At 45.7% G+C, this 18,065-nt stretch overlaps 1 protein-coding gene across 5 annotated transcripts in view; it reads right to left on the reverse strand.

The window, feature by feature from the left end:
* The window catches only part of TENM2 (teneurin transmembrane protein 2), an 884,000-nt gene that overhangs the window by 128,120 nt on the left and 737,815 nt on the right, over window positions 1-18,065 (reverse strand). For all 5 annotated transcript variants that reach the window (XM_040984305.1, XM_040984174.1, XM_040984151.1 and 2 more), the window contains one exon: window positions 15,336-15,437. In XM_040984305.1, coding sequence (XP_040840239.1) covers window positions 15,336-15,437 — 102 coding nt within the window. The remainder of the gene's footprint in view (window positions 1-15,335; window positions 15,438-18,065) is intronic.

An 18,065-nucleotide genomic window follows, 5' to 3' on the forward strand; every position in this document is an offset into this window, starting at 1 on the left:
AACATCAGGATACTCATGGATTTCAGCAGAACTCTCTCTAAACCTAGGAATGTCCTTTTATTGTTCAAGATGTTTAAGCACAGGATTCTGCCCGGAGTTACTACAGATCCTGAAGATCTTAAAGAGGGTGAAGGGAAAAAGCTTTGAAGCCACAGTGCTCATGACTCAAACTGGAAATCATCCTAGCTCACAGGATGAGAATTCATAGACGTTCTTCAAGCTTTGAGAGGGATGTGGAGAGAAAGTACATTTGTCTCTCGTCTGCTCCTCCTGAAACTCATGCCAGGTTCAAGGTCAGGGAAGCCAACTGTGTGTCCATGCACTTCCATTCTCCCTTCCTGTACTTCAGCAGGCATCATTCCTTGATCATGGCATTGGTACCTCCGAGTCTAGACACAGCCATCAGAGGCCTTCTGGGGATGGGATCTGTAAGGTGGCAGCACTGGCATCTAACAGAATAACTACTGACCCAGGCAATACTGCAAATACTTCCTAGTGGGAAGACTGAGGCCACGCCATTTCTCAGTCACCTTCCATTCCTGCACATAGAAATGATACGAGGATGAGTAGGGCTACACAGCGTGTGCTCACATGAGTTTCAAGGGCTGTCGTCAAACTGAGGTTTAAACATTGGCAGAATTGTCATGGACAGCTGAGACAACTACATCACACCACAACGTTTGGTCCCCTAGCGCACCCTCCTTCATCCCAACAGGTAGAGCAGCGTATCAGATAAGGTGCAAGACATTACTTTCTTTATTAATTGACAAAATATAGTTAGGGTTATTTTCTTCACTCAGAGTGAACCTCTTAAACTCCACATGTTAGAAAAAAGAATTGTCTGGAAGCTAAGGATGGATTTTATTTAAAATTAGGTACCTGGGAAATCAAATTTACAATGTGACCTACTTACATTACTCAGGGGGAAGCAAAAGGAAAACAGTCAGGTCAGAGAGTTCTCCACATTCTAAATGCAGCCTTTCCTTCAGTGTGTTTGCAACATGCTCGCTGGGAGTGCGGTCAAACATGCCAAACACTGTAATCTGTGCTGGAAAGCAGGACACTGGGTGGGCTTCGCTGATGCCACTTACGAAAGGGGAAGGGAGGCTAATCTGATGAATGCAACTCTCTGGCAATCCATTTGCCACCCAGGCAAATGTACAGACAGGCCGGGTGAGCGCCCTCCAGTGGTCACAGGACTGTCCTGCATGAAGAGCACCTTCCCTCTGGAGGAATGGATTCCATCTGCACAGTTCATCCCAGATGCTTAAACCTAAGGGCTCAGCCTGCTGTTTGTGGGAGATGCTGGAGGTGACGTGGGCACTCTCCTGTGGTGCAATCCACTTTTTAAAAAAAATGATAGGTTATGGAAATATAGTTTGAATTATATGTACACCTTATCAAAAGTACTATGGAGAAGAAATGATAAAAACAGCAAGGGTGTGGGTGCCACAAAGATTTAGTTTCATGACTCAACTCATTTACTAGCTATGGGACTTTGGGCAAGATTACTAAATGTCTTGCAGAACCAATTTCCCCTTTCAAAACAAAACAAAGCAAAACAAAAAACCAGAAACAACAACAACAAACAAAAACAAAACAAATGTCTCAAGGTCTAGTGGGGGCTTTGAGACAACAGGTAGAAAATAAGGGTCCCCAGCAGAAAGTGAACCGCGGCAGGTGATAAGCAGATGTCCCCAAGTAAAATGTCAAATGAGATCTCCTATCTGACTACAAGGGTTAATCAAACTTTCAGTAAGTCTTACACACACACACACAGCCTCCACCCACAGGAGGTTTTGAAGTGAAACCAACAGGATGTCCTCACCTCCTCCTCCCCGCTTTCCCTGGCTGGGTGTGGGAGTTGGTTCTGACGGGGCAGGAGCCCCATGCAGTGAGTGTATCATATGTCTGTGGGATCTTTGGCGTTTTCTAAAAAAAAAGCAGATCACTGTGCATTCAGGCCTCTGTTTAAAACTGATTAAAATGTTTGTACAAATTGATGATTCCTGTTTAACTAAATCTAGTACAACGAAGCGCTAAGACTCCCGCAGAAGAAAAATAAATCACTGCTGCCACTAACGACTGACAAGTTAACAGGCTGATGACAAAAAAATGACACAATTTAGAGTCACCTAAATGGTGCAATGCTCATTTTAATGATGGAGCTGGAGCTGCCCCCGCCCCCAGAGTTCACTGTAAAGGATGAGATGAATGATCAGCGTCATGACTTGGTGGGGAGTAACCCAGAGAGCCACTCATGTCGGCTGTTTTACGAAAGACCAGTCGTGTCCACTCCCGAGCCCTCAGCAGAGAGGACTGAACGTTCCGGAGAAAAATCTACATACAGGCTGTGAGAAAGCAGAGGGAAAACTGACATCTCACCACAATCCCGTGGGCTGGAGCAGGTGGGCGGAGGGAATGTTAAATCATACAGCTTTTGGAGATGATTTGGTATCTGATTGAAAACCGCTCTGGCAAAGCGACTGGAGAACACTTGGAATTAGTACCCCAGGCAAACTGTCAAAACACAAGGGTATTTAAAAAAAAAAAAAAGAAAGAAAGTCCAGGGGACAGTCACACAAGCATTTACAGCTGAACCGACTCTGATTCTTCTAACTTCTGGAAGAGCCGTCACAGTCCAGACAAGTGGCCTTCCAGGCTTGTGAGTCCTGAGACCTCAGAGAATAAGCCAAGGCGTGGGCGCTGCAGGGTTAAGTCAAAGCGGGAAAAGGGTGATAAGATAAAAGGGATTCGGTTCCCAACTCAAAAAAACAGAGACGGTAATATTTGGGTCACGAAGCCAACAAACCAACTCCAGTGTCGTGAGGTTGTGGACGTAGCTTGGTGCTAAGCAAAGCTATATCCGAAAAGGTGAGCTTCCTGTCTAGCAAGATTTCTGCAATTGGTAAATTACTGCACAGGCAATCAAGTCTGACTTCTACCGTGCACTGTACTTGGAAAAAGTCCCACACGGATGAAAGAGCCCCACAGAAGAGAATTTCAAAACGGAAAGAATACTGAAGACTCTTATTTTCTTGGGATAGAGAAATGTATGTTGAGACACAGATTCTATAAACCCTGAAGGAAAAGAAGATTAGATTTTAGGATATAGATTCAGATCTGTTTTACGATAGAGGGCACTCCAAATAAAATTAAGGGGTGAGCAACAATGGGAAGAACTAGCCTTTTAAACATGTTTTACAGAAGACAGGTTGATTTCCAAAATACACAAGGACCTTTTACAAATCAATACAGAGACAAATGAATGAACACCTGGATGGAGCACACCTCTGAACTACAATAAACTGCTAACATCAACACAACAAGCCATCCAGCTGCATTGCATTTAAGTAACTATTGGCAAAAATAATTAGAAGTAATTTCTAACTTATCAGACTAGAAGGGGGAAAAAAAGTTCAACTACTACCAGGCTGCACAGACCCAAAAGTACTCCAGCTGATGGGGAGTGGGCTGTATCTCAGCCCAAATCCAAAGTCACATATTAGGAGATAACCTTGCATTCACTGGTCTACTTCGAGGCTTCCTATGCACAACTGAGAAACCTTTCATCATCTCCGTCTGCCTCTGTTTTCCTTCCCCATGCAATGGGCAGAGCAAGAGAGGACTGTGTGTGGGGAGCGGGGAGGGACGAGGGAGGGGAGATGAAGGAGGCGGCAGTCATCATCCTCGAAGCGTACATGCAGAACTCAGCAGCCATTCCAACTCCCATGGTCACCTCCAAGCTGAGCAGCGGCCCACCGCAGCGGCCCTGGGATCTAGCAGGACCCCTGGGAAGACAGGGAGCCAGGGGGTGTGTCTTAACAGGTGCGATCCTAGTCCTGGCTCAGAGGGCCAAGGAATGGGAGCATCAGCGTCCTCATTCCTGTTCCATCGCATAGCACATTAATAAGCAAGAAAGTGATTCAAGGAAGAATTTCCAGAAGGACAAAAAACTCATCAGGTGTGTCAAATCTCTGACATTCTGGAGCCACGTGGGGAGAGCAGCACACGCTGACTTAAGCACGAAAGTATGGATGCTTTAATTAATCCGGGGTGAATTTAATTGCTTTAGTTAAGTGGAAATCGGGTTAAAAATGATGCAGGGCATGCTGGGGTGTGTTAAAAACATGACAGATGAGTTGGACGAATCGATAAATTAAAAGTGCACAGATGTTTTAATTAAACCCAGGGAAGTTAACGAAGATCACAAGAGACTTTTAAGCCTATGATTAATTCAATTCATTTAAAATACCTGTAGAGATAGGGGGACGCCTCCATTTTGAGAGTTATAAAAGTTCCCGATCGATAAGTACTTAAGCTGTTTGTAAAAAAAAAAAAAACAAAAAAAAACCCAAAAAAAAACTCTCTCTTTTTTCCCCCCTTTTGATGACTGAAGAGCATTAATTACATAATGAATATTTAAATTCTTCCTCATACACAGTAAACGTCTTGCTGCTCCAGTCCCATCCGAGGTTACTTTTACACTGTAGTGGCGATGCAAGCATCCTGCAAATGAATGGTACACTATGAGCCATGGCACAGACTCCTGCTGAAGGCAAGGAAGCTCTCAGTGGAAGTCAGCAGGCAGAACCACACCAGACATGGGGTAGGGCTTGTGGTGGCCTGACCCCCATCCTGTTTCCCTTTGGTGTTTTACTACTTGGGTGACTGGGGGCCCTTTGCTGTGAGCCTCCACGGCTTTATCTTTCCAGTGGGCCAGAATGCTTGCGGTGCTCCCAAGGGGATGAAAGGAAACACAACATGCAAATGTGAGGCTCCCCCGCTGGGCCTGCACAGGGCAAGCAGGCACACGATAGGGTTGTAGCGTTCATGTTTTCCTAAGACCAAAGCTTTCCAATTCATCACTTTGTAAAGACACAGGATAGACTCAGATGGCCTCACTGCTGGCCCCCATCCCAGTTGAAAGCTGGCTTTCTGTCTCATTATGAACCAGAGGATTCTTCCAGTCTTCCAGTATTATAACTACAAGCTTTTTGGGGACGGCCATTCTGTTTTCTAGGGCTGCTCTGGTACTTATCCAGTAGCTTATACAGAAAAACCAAAAGATTTTTGGTCTCAGAATAACTTAACCAGGCGGCGGCCCTGGGAAGCGATTTCTGTTTGGCAAATGCAACAGGCATGAGAAACATACAGAGGCTGTAGCTGTACTGACACGTGACTACCAAATAACGTGTAACATACAAGCTGTCAGGAAGTGATGTCACTGCTTCACATGTAGGTCCCTAGGTTCACACTGGAATGTGCTTGAGTCATGGGTTCTCAAGGGAAGGCAGATTGTGATATACAAGCCCTGGCCTGCAGCCTCGGTTTTGAATTGGGAATTTAAAAAAAAAAAAGGCTTATTTTTAATATATTTGTAAGAGTTACAGAGAGAGAAAATGAGAGAGAGAGAGAGAAAGCTCTTCCATTTGCTGGTTTGCTTTCCAGATGGCCACAATGACTAGGGTTGAAGTGGGCTGAAGCCAGGAGCCAGGAGCTTCAACTAGGTCTCCCACCTGGGTAGCAAGGGCCCAAGCACTTGGGCCACCTTCTGATGTTTTCCCAAACCATCAGCGGGGGTGCTGATTTGAAAGTAGAACAGCTGGGTTGCAAACTGGTGCCCCTATGGGATGCTGGCATTACAGGCAGCGCTCATACCCACTATGCCACAGCACTGGCAGCAAGCTGGGAAATATAACAAGTCCTGTGCCAATGCTAGTACACAACTACACCTGGCAGTGTGGTTGAAGAGCGGTGATCTGTTTGTTAAGATGATGCCCAAGAAACTGCAGTGTGGGCGTCATCGAGCCAGTGGTCAGGAGGACAGGCTGAAGCTAAATGGCGTGGCCTGAGTATCTTAACTTGGCTGACATTTAGGTTATTTTTTCCTTAGCTGCAAAATAAGGATGATAATAACCTATGTCATGAAGATGAAATTCTTCATGTAAAACCTTTCGCACAGCGCCTGGCATCGAGCTCATCTTTGATCTATGGCAGCAATTCTCCTTGTACTATTTTTAACAAGTTTGTTTATTTTCATCTACTTGAAAGGCAGAATGACAGAGAGGGAGAGAGACACACACATAGAGGGAGATTTCCATCTACAGTTTCAATCTCCAAATGCCAGGGAAGCCATCTGAGCCTCCAATGTGGGTGATGGGGCACAGGCACTTGAACCATCACCTGCTCCTGCCCAGGATGCACCAGCAAAAAGACAACTCAGAGGCAGAGCTGCTGAGACTTGAGCCAGGCGCTCTAATACGGGCTGTGGGTGTCCGGAGAGGTGGGTTAACCTGCAGAGCCACATGCTTGTGGGTTTTTAAAACTTAGGTTAACTGCCATTCAAAAAATAGTGTTTATATGTTTGAAAGGAACGGGGAGAGGGAGAGAGAGAGAGAGAAAGAGTTAGCCAGACAGAGATTTTATATCCACTGCCTCACTCCTCAAATGTCCACAAAGGGCTGGTCCAGGCTGATACGGGAGGCAGGACCTGAGCCCAAGTTTCTTATGTGAGTGGCAAGGACTCAGCTACGTGGGTCACCACCTGCTGCCTCCCAGCATCTGTAGCAATAAGAAGCTGGAATCTTGAACAAGGTGGGGGCTCAAAACCCAAGCACTGCATGTTGGGGTGCAGGTGTTGCAAATGCTGTCTTCACTGGCAGAAGATGACCACAGTCAATGACAGAGCTCTGGTCTGAAGGAACCAGCAGGCACCCATGAATGCCCCAGCCAGCACAGATGTGCCCTGTGAACAACTTTCACTGAGCTAGGGGGCGTGAGCCCCAGCAGGGACAGTGACTTGTGAGCCAAGGATGCTCTAAGGGATGTGCTGCTGGAGGTAGGGACCACCATCATCGGACTCTATTGGCAAGGGGACGGAGGGCTTTGTCACTGTGACCTTAGTGCACAGCGAATAGGAAAGCAGGTGATGAGGCAGAGTGACTAGGAAGGTAAGTAGCCCAAGCCTCCAGGAGTGTTTATTGTTGGGGGCTTTGAGAGTGATTCCTGTCCCTGACTCAGGCGCCTTGTAATTAAGCCTCATTTCTGAGTAGTTATTTGGGCCAGGAACATCAAGGGCAGGCAGGCAGACATGGCTTGCAACCTGACCCTGCTATGCGACCTTGGAAAGTACCTTCCTTTCTCCAAAGTCTTTGCTTCAACTGCTATACAAAACGAGTTAAGTAGCAATGACTCAAGAGTCCTGTTGTGTGGGGCTAACATTTATCTTACATTTCCCACCTGCTAAGGACAGTTCTACAGATTCTACATGAAATCACCTCTTATTCTTCACAGCCATGAGACAGCGAGCATGACCACTGTATCCATTTTACAGATGAGACAATTGAGGATCAGAGAGGCCGATTTTTCTAACATGCATGCAATTACTTAGAGGCACATGCATTCCAACTCAGGAAATACACTCAATAGCTTTCCTTCATCATTTTGCCATTTTGAGACAATGTGTTAACTGTGAAATACACAGCATTTCTTTTTTGGCAAGTCTTTCCTTCTTTTTTCATTCCTTTCCCACTTCCTGCTATCAGATCCTCCCTCTCTTCACTGAAATCTGTGTACCTTGAAGGTGGCTGATTTATTCCTGGGTAATTCACCTACCAACCAGAGCCTCACACTGCAGCTCTTGTTTTGGCTCTTCTGACATTTTCTGGCAATCTTTTATCTTGGTAAGCCTCAGCCTTTAAACTCAAGCCCCCAGACACTGGGTGATACCACCTCGTAGCTATGGAACTGGAGATAGGGGCGTCTGAAGCTTGGGACCAGAAAGAGATGCTACTGTCTCCAGCCAGCTTGAATATGATACGGTGGGCAGGACAGGCCATCACAGGCTGTTGTGTGTAGTGTGACTGTGGGCACGTAGCGATGCTACAGGAAGGTGTTGACCTGGGTGGGTCTGACCTTCAAGAACAAGCAGTAGCTTGGAAAGAGAGCTGGCACCACGGAGAGCACTTGAGCCAAGGACATGGCAAGGGCAGCAAGGAGCAAGCCAGGCTTCATACTTCACAAGGGAACAAGCATCTAAAATCTTCCACAACAGGCAATGGGTACAAGAGCAGCTTAGGTCATGGCTGATCTAGAACTTCATTCCAGGCTGTAGATCCTGACGACTTACGTCAGAGCCTCCTGGAAGGCTTCTTAAAAAAAAAATGAGAGGCATATGCCTGGGATACACACAGTCCTATAGATTCGAAATTGGCTACGTGGGGTTCTAAGCTGGGAAGAGAAATTAATAACCATCTCCCCAGATGCAGATCTTTCAACCAAAGGTTGATCAATGCTGTGGGAGGTAACCAGGAGCCACTGAAGATGGGTGGGAAGCACTGCCACACACTCTTAAGAGTTCTGGGGAAGACCCTGGGGACAGTGAGAAGGAAGAACAGCACCAGGGAGCAGCTGGTGGCCACGTGCAGGGCGCAGTGGCTGTGGGGACGGAAACATGGAGCCGAGTGCATGAGGGACTGACGCAGGTGACAAGATGAGGCAGGCAGCGCAGGGTATCTGGCAACCAGCAGAATGACTCTAATATCACACAGACTTTGTTTCAAACTTGGGCTCTGTTCCTTTGTCTACTAAATCCTTACTTCCTCCTTGGGTTCAAAGGCAGAAAATGTAAGAACAGCTACAGGCAGAAAATGTAAGAATAGCTACCACTGAAACTGCTGGTAAGGCCACATTCTGTTTTGGCCTTAGCTCTTCTAAAGCCAATCTAAGGGTTGTCCTAATGGTAAGAGTCTGAGTTGCACTGCCTAGTTTGAACCTCAGCAGAACCATGCACTAGCTGAGGGATCTTGAGCGGGTTCCAGAGCTTCTCTGTGCCTCAGTTTCCTAGTTTGCAGAAGGGGATACTCAATACCTACAAAGTGGGGGCTGCTAATGGCTAACTTAGAATCACATTGTTGATCAGTGGAATGGAAGGTGCAAAGAAAGAAATCAATAAATGCCAACGATGATGATGGTCATGGCAATAATGATGATGAGAATTTGATGTTACTGCTAGGGTGTGGCCGTGAGGGATTGGCGAGTGGGTACATTCGCCAGTTAACTGGAGAAAAACAGCAAGATCCTGGCCTTTTTTTTTTCTTTTTTGTTTTTTTCCTCCTTCAGGTTCCACAGAAGTTGGGTAGGAGATGAAATCAACCCTTAGAGAGAAGACTTTATGTTCCTGTGTCTGTGGCATTTCTGGGCCTCCACTGACAGCTGTTCGGCAGCAGGAGTTGTCATCTCTAATAGCTATTAAATTCACATTACCTAACAGCTAAGGCACTGCTGTGTTCAGTTTCTGCTCCAGGTTGGGGCCTCAAGTTCAGCCCAAATAAGCCAGCTGAGGAGCCCATGTCAGAGCAGAGTTGGGAAGATCCCCACAACTTGTGAAATGCAAGGCTGCTTGACAACCCAAGCAGGCATCTGAAGTCACCTCAAGGCCCTCAGATCCAAGGAAGCAAAAAGGAAAGGAACGATCATAAAAAGACTCTGAGTCTGCAGCAAACAGGATTAAAGTAATGAGAGCGCGAGGCAAAAGGAATCATCTTCAGAAGCTGTGGAAGGAACAATAACTTGGAGAATATGCACAGTTGTTGGCGGGTAGGAGAGGCACCTGATGGAAAATGGTACAAATAACTGGGAAGGAAATGCCATTCTTCCCAAGCTTGGCTCTCAGCAGATTGCTGATTATGTTGTGCAATTAATGAAATTTCATCCTGAAAAAACACTTGTCATTGTTGTTTCTTTAGAGTCTTTCTCCTTGGGCTTTTCTCTACGTTTCCTGGTGCTAATTGGCTATTTTGATAGCCCATACCACACTGTGAGTTTCTCAAAAAATTTGATAACTTCACATTTCCTGATGCCTAGCCTTGCCACAGGTCTGTACATGCCTGGGCCAGGGGCACCAGTAAGGTAAGGCCTCAAGCTCCTCTTCTTGTTTCCTTTGATTGTGACCTGGGGCCACTCAAATGCAACTGTAAATTCCCCTCATGTCATCTGCCTGTGTGCTCCTCCCTGAATCCCAATGCAAGAGCTTGTTCAGGGGTCTTCATTCTCTGTTTGCCACTGCATGGCTGAGCCTGCTCCACCCGGGAGCTCTTTCTATGTGGCCCTCCATTGGGGGTGTGGGTACTCTGCCTTCCTCCAGGACTACGAGCATAATGGATCCTCGATACTCACTTGGCCCTACCAGGTTCACATCGATGGTGTGTGGAAGTGTCCTTAAAGACCACACATCAGGATTCATTCTACCTGCTACACTCTCTTTGCCCCCATATGCCCAGCCAAGGTGACACATTCTATTCACTTTGCAGTGTCATCCACCTGCTTCTCTTCTCCTTGGTGATGTCTGAGATGCTAAGGGCCAGCATCATAGCATCTCTGGGTTCTGCTGATGCACTTACTTTCTGCCAATGTGTACTCACTAGCCGGGAAACTCTGATAAAGCCGGCCCACGGCTGTCCTGCTCATCCCTGTATCTCTGCCTCCTAGGGCAGTGCCCATCTCATGGGGGCACATCCCATGAGTTTGTTCAATACACAAAGAAACTCCACATCCTCCACTGACTCACAGCACTGTGTGGGAAGGGTCCCAGGTTCTCTCTGTGTGAGGGTCAGTTCTGTTTTTGACTGGGGCCGAGGAAGGAGCATTCTGTAAGGTCACGGCAGTCCTGCATTGGCTGCAAAGCTGCTTGCAGACACTGGCTGCAGATCTGCAGCCTTCTAGAAAGACAAGAAGTTGCTGCCTGCACATCTCTGAGGGCATGCAGTGGGTAGGGGAAGAGGGCGCAGTGTGAGGTCAACAGCGTACATCTGTGTTTCTGTCACTTGAACACCTACAGGTTGTGTAGGTATGATAGGAATCTGGCTTGTTAACATGGTGAATTCTCCTCTGTGCAGTAGGGATAGCATCCAAGCTGGCAGAACTTGAGGCATCCAAGGCATCTTGGGTACAATTGTCAGAGAGGGAATACAGGTGAAATTGTGATGGGGGGAGGGAGACTTGTACCCTAGCCTCATTCTTTTTTTTTTTTTAAGTTAACAGAGAAGGGTCATGATCATGAGCCACATCTGGGAGAAGGGATGCACCATTCTGCATAGCAGGAGTCCCGGACCAGCTTTTCCCACTGGTGGCAACTAGTGCTATATGTTACTCCCTACCAATACCCTCAGCTTTATGGGTGCCAACCTGTGTGTGAGTGGCAGCTTGTCATAGTCACCAAGAATCAGTGTGGGATCAATAGCAGAGAGTTTCCCAACCTCTTGGTCCTATGTGGAAGAAGAAGAAGAAGAAAAAAGGCTGCACCCACCCTCACTACATTTCCTTTTTTAAAAAATCAAATCACATATGCATTTGACGACTGAGAGAGGCAAAGCATCTAGCTGAAACGCATAACCTCCATCAGATCATGAGGAAGCATCAGACTCACCCTTACCGACAGCTGTAGTACAAAATACTCAACCAATACTGTTCAAAAGGTCAAGATTGCTAAAGACAGGCCAAGAGCAAAACTGTCACAGACTGGATAGGCGAGAGAGATCAAAGAGATATGGTGACTAAACATGATGTGGGATCCTAGATCAGAATGGGGAAATTAGAAACAAAAAGTTGTAAATTAGATAAAAGTACTACAGAGATGTTATTTTTTCCAGTTTTGATAATTCTCCTCCAGAAATTTAAAACGTTGACACTTGGGGAAGCTAAGTGAAAAGAGAAGTCTTAAATCCTAGTTGTGTAACCTGTTGACAACTCTAAAATAATTTCAATATGCAAAAGCTTTAAAATGTGGGGACAGGTTTCGTTAACAGCAGATTTAGTTCCAACTGCTGACATGAGGATGAACACAGTACAGTGTGTTAAGTAGTCTGCCCAGTGGCTGCTGTGTACTTAGGAAAGAGAGTTAGCAGTGATCTGGCAACAAGTGCATTGACAGGCCTAATGGATCATAAGATCAGGTGCTAATCACTGGTCTCCCCACTTGGAAGTGGACACTATGTGCCTATTTTGCTTCATAGTCACAGCATCCCACAAGTGTGGTTAGGGAATTGGGTTATTTTTGGGAGCCAATGCCTATGAAACCAGCGTCCCAGCATTCAGTCTCTAGAAGCTAGGCTGGCTTGCACGTGTCCAAGGCCACGTGAGGGATTCTTGGTGGGACTTGGGTTGGACTCTCATCATAACAAAAAGATTACTCTCTGGGTATGCTTAAAGGGGCATGGGTATTTCTTACTTATGGCAATGGGATGCCTTAAAGACTGAAGATCTTCAAAACTTCAGTGAGTACTACAGAAATGCGCCACACAAATTTCCAAATTCATTACTAAAAGAAGCTTTGCTTGCTTTGTTTAAGTTGAGACAGAGGAAGGGAGAAAGAGAGATATATATCCACTTGTTTACTTGCCAGTGTCTGCAAAGGCCAGGACTGCTCTCAGCCAAAGCCTGAACTAGCAGCAAGCAATACTACACAGGTCTCTCAAGTAGGTGGCAAGAGCCCGTACGTCATTACCACTGCTGTCCTCCGGGTCTGTACTGGCAGGAAGCTGGACTTAGGGTAAGAACTGTGTATCCACCACAATGTGAGGCATCTGTGTTTTAGCTATTAGGTTAAATACCTGCCTCTAACGCTATTTTTTAATTGCGTTATCTGACAATCATTTTTTAATTCTGCTTGTTTGTGGATAACAGTATTGATGGCTCAGGATTTTGGCTAAAATGATAAACATGGTACATGAAAGATCAAAGCATGGGAGATAGAAGATTTAGATTGAGGGGACTGGAATCAATCCAATTGAGTTAGCACTGGAAACAATGATGTAGTTTAAACTGTGACCATTTGAAGAAGGACAGAAACCTTGCTAGAGCCATGAGGCAGAGGCCTACTCCTAACATTCAACTTTGGCCAGGATCAATGAGAAAGCAAGGGGAAGGTCATTCTGCTCTTTAACTGTTTCCATTTTGTCCACAGTGTGCATCAACAGCTAAATTAAAACATACAACAAGTTCAAAGCCCGATTTCAGGAACAGCCACTGACTACGGAGGAGTAACTACTCTTAATGGCCACTCAATATTTGCTTCACAAGGATCAATTATATACCATGGCTAATGCACACTTGGGGGGTGTGCCCAGCCACAGTCCAGGTGGTGAATGTAAAACACACACTGGGAGCCCTTTTCAGCGACTAAATGCATGCTCCATTACAGATCCATAATGCAGAATGGACATTTGTCGGCAAATGGATTTAGAGCGAAGAGTTCTTAAATGGCCGGGGTACTTAGGTCTGAAAGGCCAGTAACTGGATGTGCAGTCAGAGCACACATGGTTTTTAGGATTAATAATACATCGATGTGTGTCAGGGTTAATATACATTTACAGCTCACAGGCTGTGCAGCTGACTGTTCAGCCCATTTGCAGCCACATATAAAAGAACTACTCTGTCCTTCCCCTCATTAATGCCTTCACTCCCAGGAAAATTAGATTACGCAAGAAAAGCCATTCAAACCATACTGAGGTTTTCCTTTCTTTCAAGGCTTCTCTGGGAAATCCACTTGACATGGCCCATCCTGCTCATAGGCTGAGCAAGGCTCTGGTTGGAATTTCAGTCTTCCAGTCCCCAGTGGTCACTTTGCCATATGTCCCAGGCCTCAGGACAGTGTGTGCTGTGTGGGGAATGCAGCCAAGAGGGGGTGCTCAGTGGCTTCTCACTTCGTTTTCCTTTCCAGTCTGACAAGCTGACCAAACCATTCACCCTGCTATGTGATGGAACAGTTGTCTACTGATAGTGGTTAGAAGTTCACGGATAAAAAAGGTCTCATTCACTCAGCAGCTCTCTTTAAAAATATGCAATTCACTAACGAATTGGAGAGGCGGGGGGCGGGCGGGGAGAGAAGACAGAAGGTTGGGGGCAGAGAACACTCCAATATGCTGGTTCTTTCCCCAGTTGCTCCCAAACTGCTAAGCTGGAGCTGGAAGCTGGCAGCAGCTACTCCGTTACTTGAACCCTCATCACTGCCTCTCATGGTTGGTACTAGCAGTGAAGCTAGAATCAGGAGCCAGAGAGGGCACTGAGTCCAAGACTTCTGACACGGTACACAGAAGACAACCACCAGGCCAAATGCCAAGCCCCCAGCATCCTTGAAACATGGACTACAACTGAAATATGATTTTTCTGAGCAGGTGTGGCAAGTGGGGAAGGAAAGCACCATGTTCTTCAGAATTTACAGATAGAGTGACTTCTTTCCCTTTCTCAATGTTAAGGCAGGAGGGCCTTCCTATGAAACACACACATGGGAACAGAAAGATGATTTAAATATATAAGGGAAAATTAGCAAGTAATTCCTTGAAACCTTTTGAGGCCTTGCCAAGAGTTCTGTGGGACGATGGTTCCCTTCACTCCTCCCAGAGAGCCTCAGAAGTTACCTTTACATTTCCCAGATGAGGAGACCAAAGTTCAGGGAGGAGTTCAAGCACTGCGCTGGGGCTGGTACCCAGGATGGCCTTGCTATTCTACAAGATCTCTGACCTTCCCATGCACTCTGAGAAATGGCCAACTAGAGGGCAAGGAGTCAGTATGGCAGGTCACAACGAGAACAACATAAAACTGGCAGAGAAATAATAAGTGGTGCTTTGTGAAAGTTGAATTTCGTTCTCCCATTGGTGTTTGTGAGGGCAGATGTGTGTGTGTGTGTGTGTGTGTGTGTTTACAGGCACACATGTGCACATGCCATGGCTGCAGGGTGACCAGCTCTTCTCTTCCACACTCGCCTTTGACAGAGACACTTGAAGGTCACCCTGAAAGTCTCCTGCCAGCTAGATGTGCAGTCCTTAAATTCTCTGCTCATGAGAGCCATCTTCTTTTTTCTGTTACCTTTCCCCCAAGAATCCCAGAGCCCCAGCCATCCTGTGTAAAGTACTGTAGGTAAATTAATAATACAATTTAAAACCGATTCCATCAAGATAAATAGCGCTTCCTAGATTAAGAGTGTGGCTGGCCAGAATGAAAGAAATTTACTAACCCTGAGATGCTTAATCTTCCATTACATAGCAGTTAATGATTATAAGAAAGGAGTGATGGTAATTCACTTCTGCTTTTACAGGAAATCCGACCATTGCATTTTTAGCAAATCTTTCTTCAGCGCGCACCTCAGTGCCAAGGATGACCGCCCCTCTCCTAGAAGGTGTGCTGGCCAACAGTCATATATCAGAGCCTACTCTGCCAGAAGTTTAGACCTTGCAGCACACATAGAAACTATAGATGTCCCAGTGGAGTTTGTTGGGAAGGCACTTGGGGTGCTCCCCCGGGAAACCATTGGCAGCAGGGGGATGCACGTCACTTACCTTTAGCACAGTCTGCTCCCAGAAATCCGGGGAAGCAGTGACACATCCCGGACACACACTCGCCATTTCCATGGCAGTTGCGCGGACAGTCCTGCACTGAATCTGCAAAAAAGAGAAAACGTTAGCGACCACCTTCTCCTCTGCTTGCTGGTACCAATGTGTGTTGCACAGTCACCTGCCATTCTTAGAGACAAGTGCTAGTAAGCCGAGGAGTGTGAATGAGTGAAGTCAGAAAACAGAATGACTTGAACAGCACACAGAAGTAATGTAGGCAGGTATCCATGGCTCGCACTGCTGCAGCTTTCATAGAAAGAAATTCTTTCTCGATTTAACAACTGCAAATGTTTCTATATTTGTACAGTGAGAAGTCTTCACACACTGATCTCTCCCCCAAAATTATGCTACCAATTTGAGATTTCATATGACTTGTGTGCTATCCGTTTTCATCCTCGCACAAACATAGCAGTTTTTTTTTTTCCAAAAATAAGATTTGTTGTTTGTAATTTCAACCTTGTAGTGCAAAAAAAAAATATTCCTGGCTTGAAGATGTTCCAATAAAAAGTAATCCAAATAAAGCCACGCACCACAAACAGCATGTTGGTCAATGACAGATCACACAAACAATGAAATGACATTTTGGTTGATGATGGACAGAATATGTCATATAGCCTAGCTGTGCAGTAGGCTCTGTCATTGAGGTTTATGTCAGCTCACTACATGATGCTCACACAATGCTGAGGTTGCCTAATGATGCATTTCTTGGAACATAACCCCCTTTCACTGATGGATGCCTGACTACAAGAGACTGTTACATTTTGGCATGATTTAGGAGATTTTTCGTAGCTTTTCAGTTACACAAAAGCCCTTGGATGCTTAGCTTCTGTGGATCTTATTTGTTCACGAAAACCAATGAGTTCACATTTGCTCCAGCCTGCATAATCATCACGCTTCATGCTTTACTTCCCTTTCTATGTGTGTAGTCAAGTAATGCCTCCAGAGGGATGTCTTTGAAACTTATCATGTTGGTTTGGATCTGCCCAAAGGTGGACGCGTTCGTTAAAAACTGTGGTCACACTCAGTGCACTACTTTGTGCCTTAAACTAAGACAACACCTCTGGACTCCAGGTAATGAGAAGAAAGGGACAAGCCTCTGTGTCTGAAATGCAGCACTCATGTGGCATTACAGCATCTGTTGGAGAGCTGTGGACACCTGGTAATGTGGCATCAAGAAAGACTCCAGGCTATTCCTAATGGAGCCTCATCTCCAAGTCACCTCCCCTCTTGGCTCCAAACACTCAAACCATGCATTTTTGCTTTCTCTCAACAAGGTTTTACTTCTCACTTCTCTCCTGCCAGAACCTCTCTTCTCACACTGAGTGCAATTCAACCAATGTATTCGCTGCTTTGAAATCAGGTTAGAAGACCATATTTCCCATCAAGCCAGTTTCCATTATGTCTAGTACTTAACATCTCAGGCTGAAACTTGTTGAGGCTGGCCTATAAAGGGGGATTGGGTGGTGTCCACATGGTGTCCATTTGTATAACACGTTCTTCATTCATTCTACAAGCTGGGTTACCTGCTCTCTAATATGATCAAGATGATGTTTCCCTAGCCAGTAAAAGACATGTATACAACACTGCCTACAAAGAGTGAGCTCAGGGATTCTGTGCTGAAAAGCCACCCACTCGTATGAGCAGGCATCCACTGACCCTCTTCATGTCACTCTGTGGAAATCAGGGCTTAGGCAACAGGCACCTGTGAGAGCATTTCAGCTAATGCTTTGCTCTAAGTAATAAAGAATCTTGCATCTTCTGATTATGTTACAATGTTACAGAAGGCTAACACAGTTTCTAACTGGAATAAGACAACAGATTTGCTATCGTGCTTGGTATATGGCTTAGTCTATTATCTGAGTACTTGTGGTATAGGGCACTAGAGACACAAGATTGAATAAGATGGCCACAGATACCACTCTCCTAAAACTTTCCAAATGGCATAGAGAATACAGGCCAAAGGGAAATCATCAAGCAAAAAGAAGTAGAACTTGGGATACTTGATTTGAGTACAGAACCCTGGGAGAACAGGTAGAATGAGGAAGCTCCTTAAGTTGGTCAGCAAGTGGTTGGACTCTATTCTATGTAGATGACTGGAACAGGCAAGTGAAGATCTGGCAGAAGAGGAATAATTTTTGCAAACACTGAGGGAGGAAAGTGTGGCACTGAATCCAGTACAGCAGCAAATAAAGGGGGCAGTGCCTTTAGGTAAGTGTACAAACAGGTTTTCCGGGGTCAAGGAAATGAGTGTCTTTATTTTGGATCTACTGGGAACAATTAAAAAAAGTGTTAAACAGGTGAACAGCATGATCCAGCGTGCAGTTCAGAAATTATTACGGCAGCAAGCTAGAGGCTAGTTTTGATGATTCCTGGGCTTCTGGAGGTCAGAGCACCCAGTCCTCAAAGTTTATATCCTCGGAGACAAAACAGTGAAGGTCCAAGGAGCTCTTGGTCAGCCCAGTTTCCAGGAGAAGAACAGAGTCTTTGTGCAGGTTCTTTACCTGGTTGGAAACCCTGCTGGAGATACTAATTCTTACGTTTCAATGTAGAGATCACTGAGCAACTTGGTTTCTACAGTCTAGACTCTGGACCAGCTTCTCTTTGTTCCTGTAATTCTTACATCTGCCTTTTTATAGAGCTATCTTTTCCCATCAGGCTCCCCAAGCAAGATGTCTG

This window comes from Ochotona curzoniae, unplaced genomic scaffold, assembly GCF_017591425.1.
Source record: "Ochotona curzoniae isolate NIBS_2020 unplaced genomic scaffold, NIBS_Ocur_1.0 contig_1, whole genome shotgun sequence".
In the NCBI taxonomy this organism is placed as follows: Eukaryota; Metazoa; Chordata; class Mammalia; order Lagomorpha; family Ochotonidae; genus Ochotona; species Ochotona curzoniae.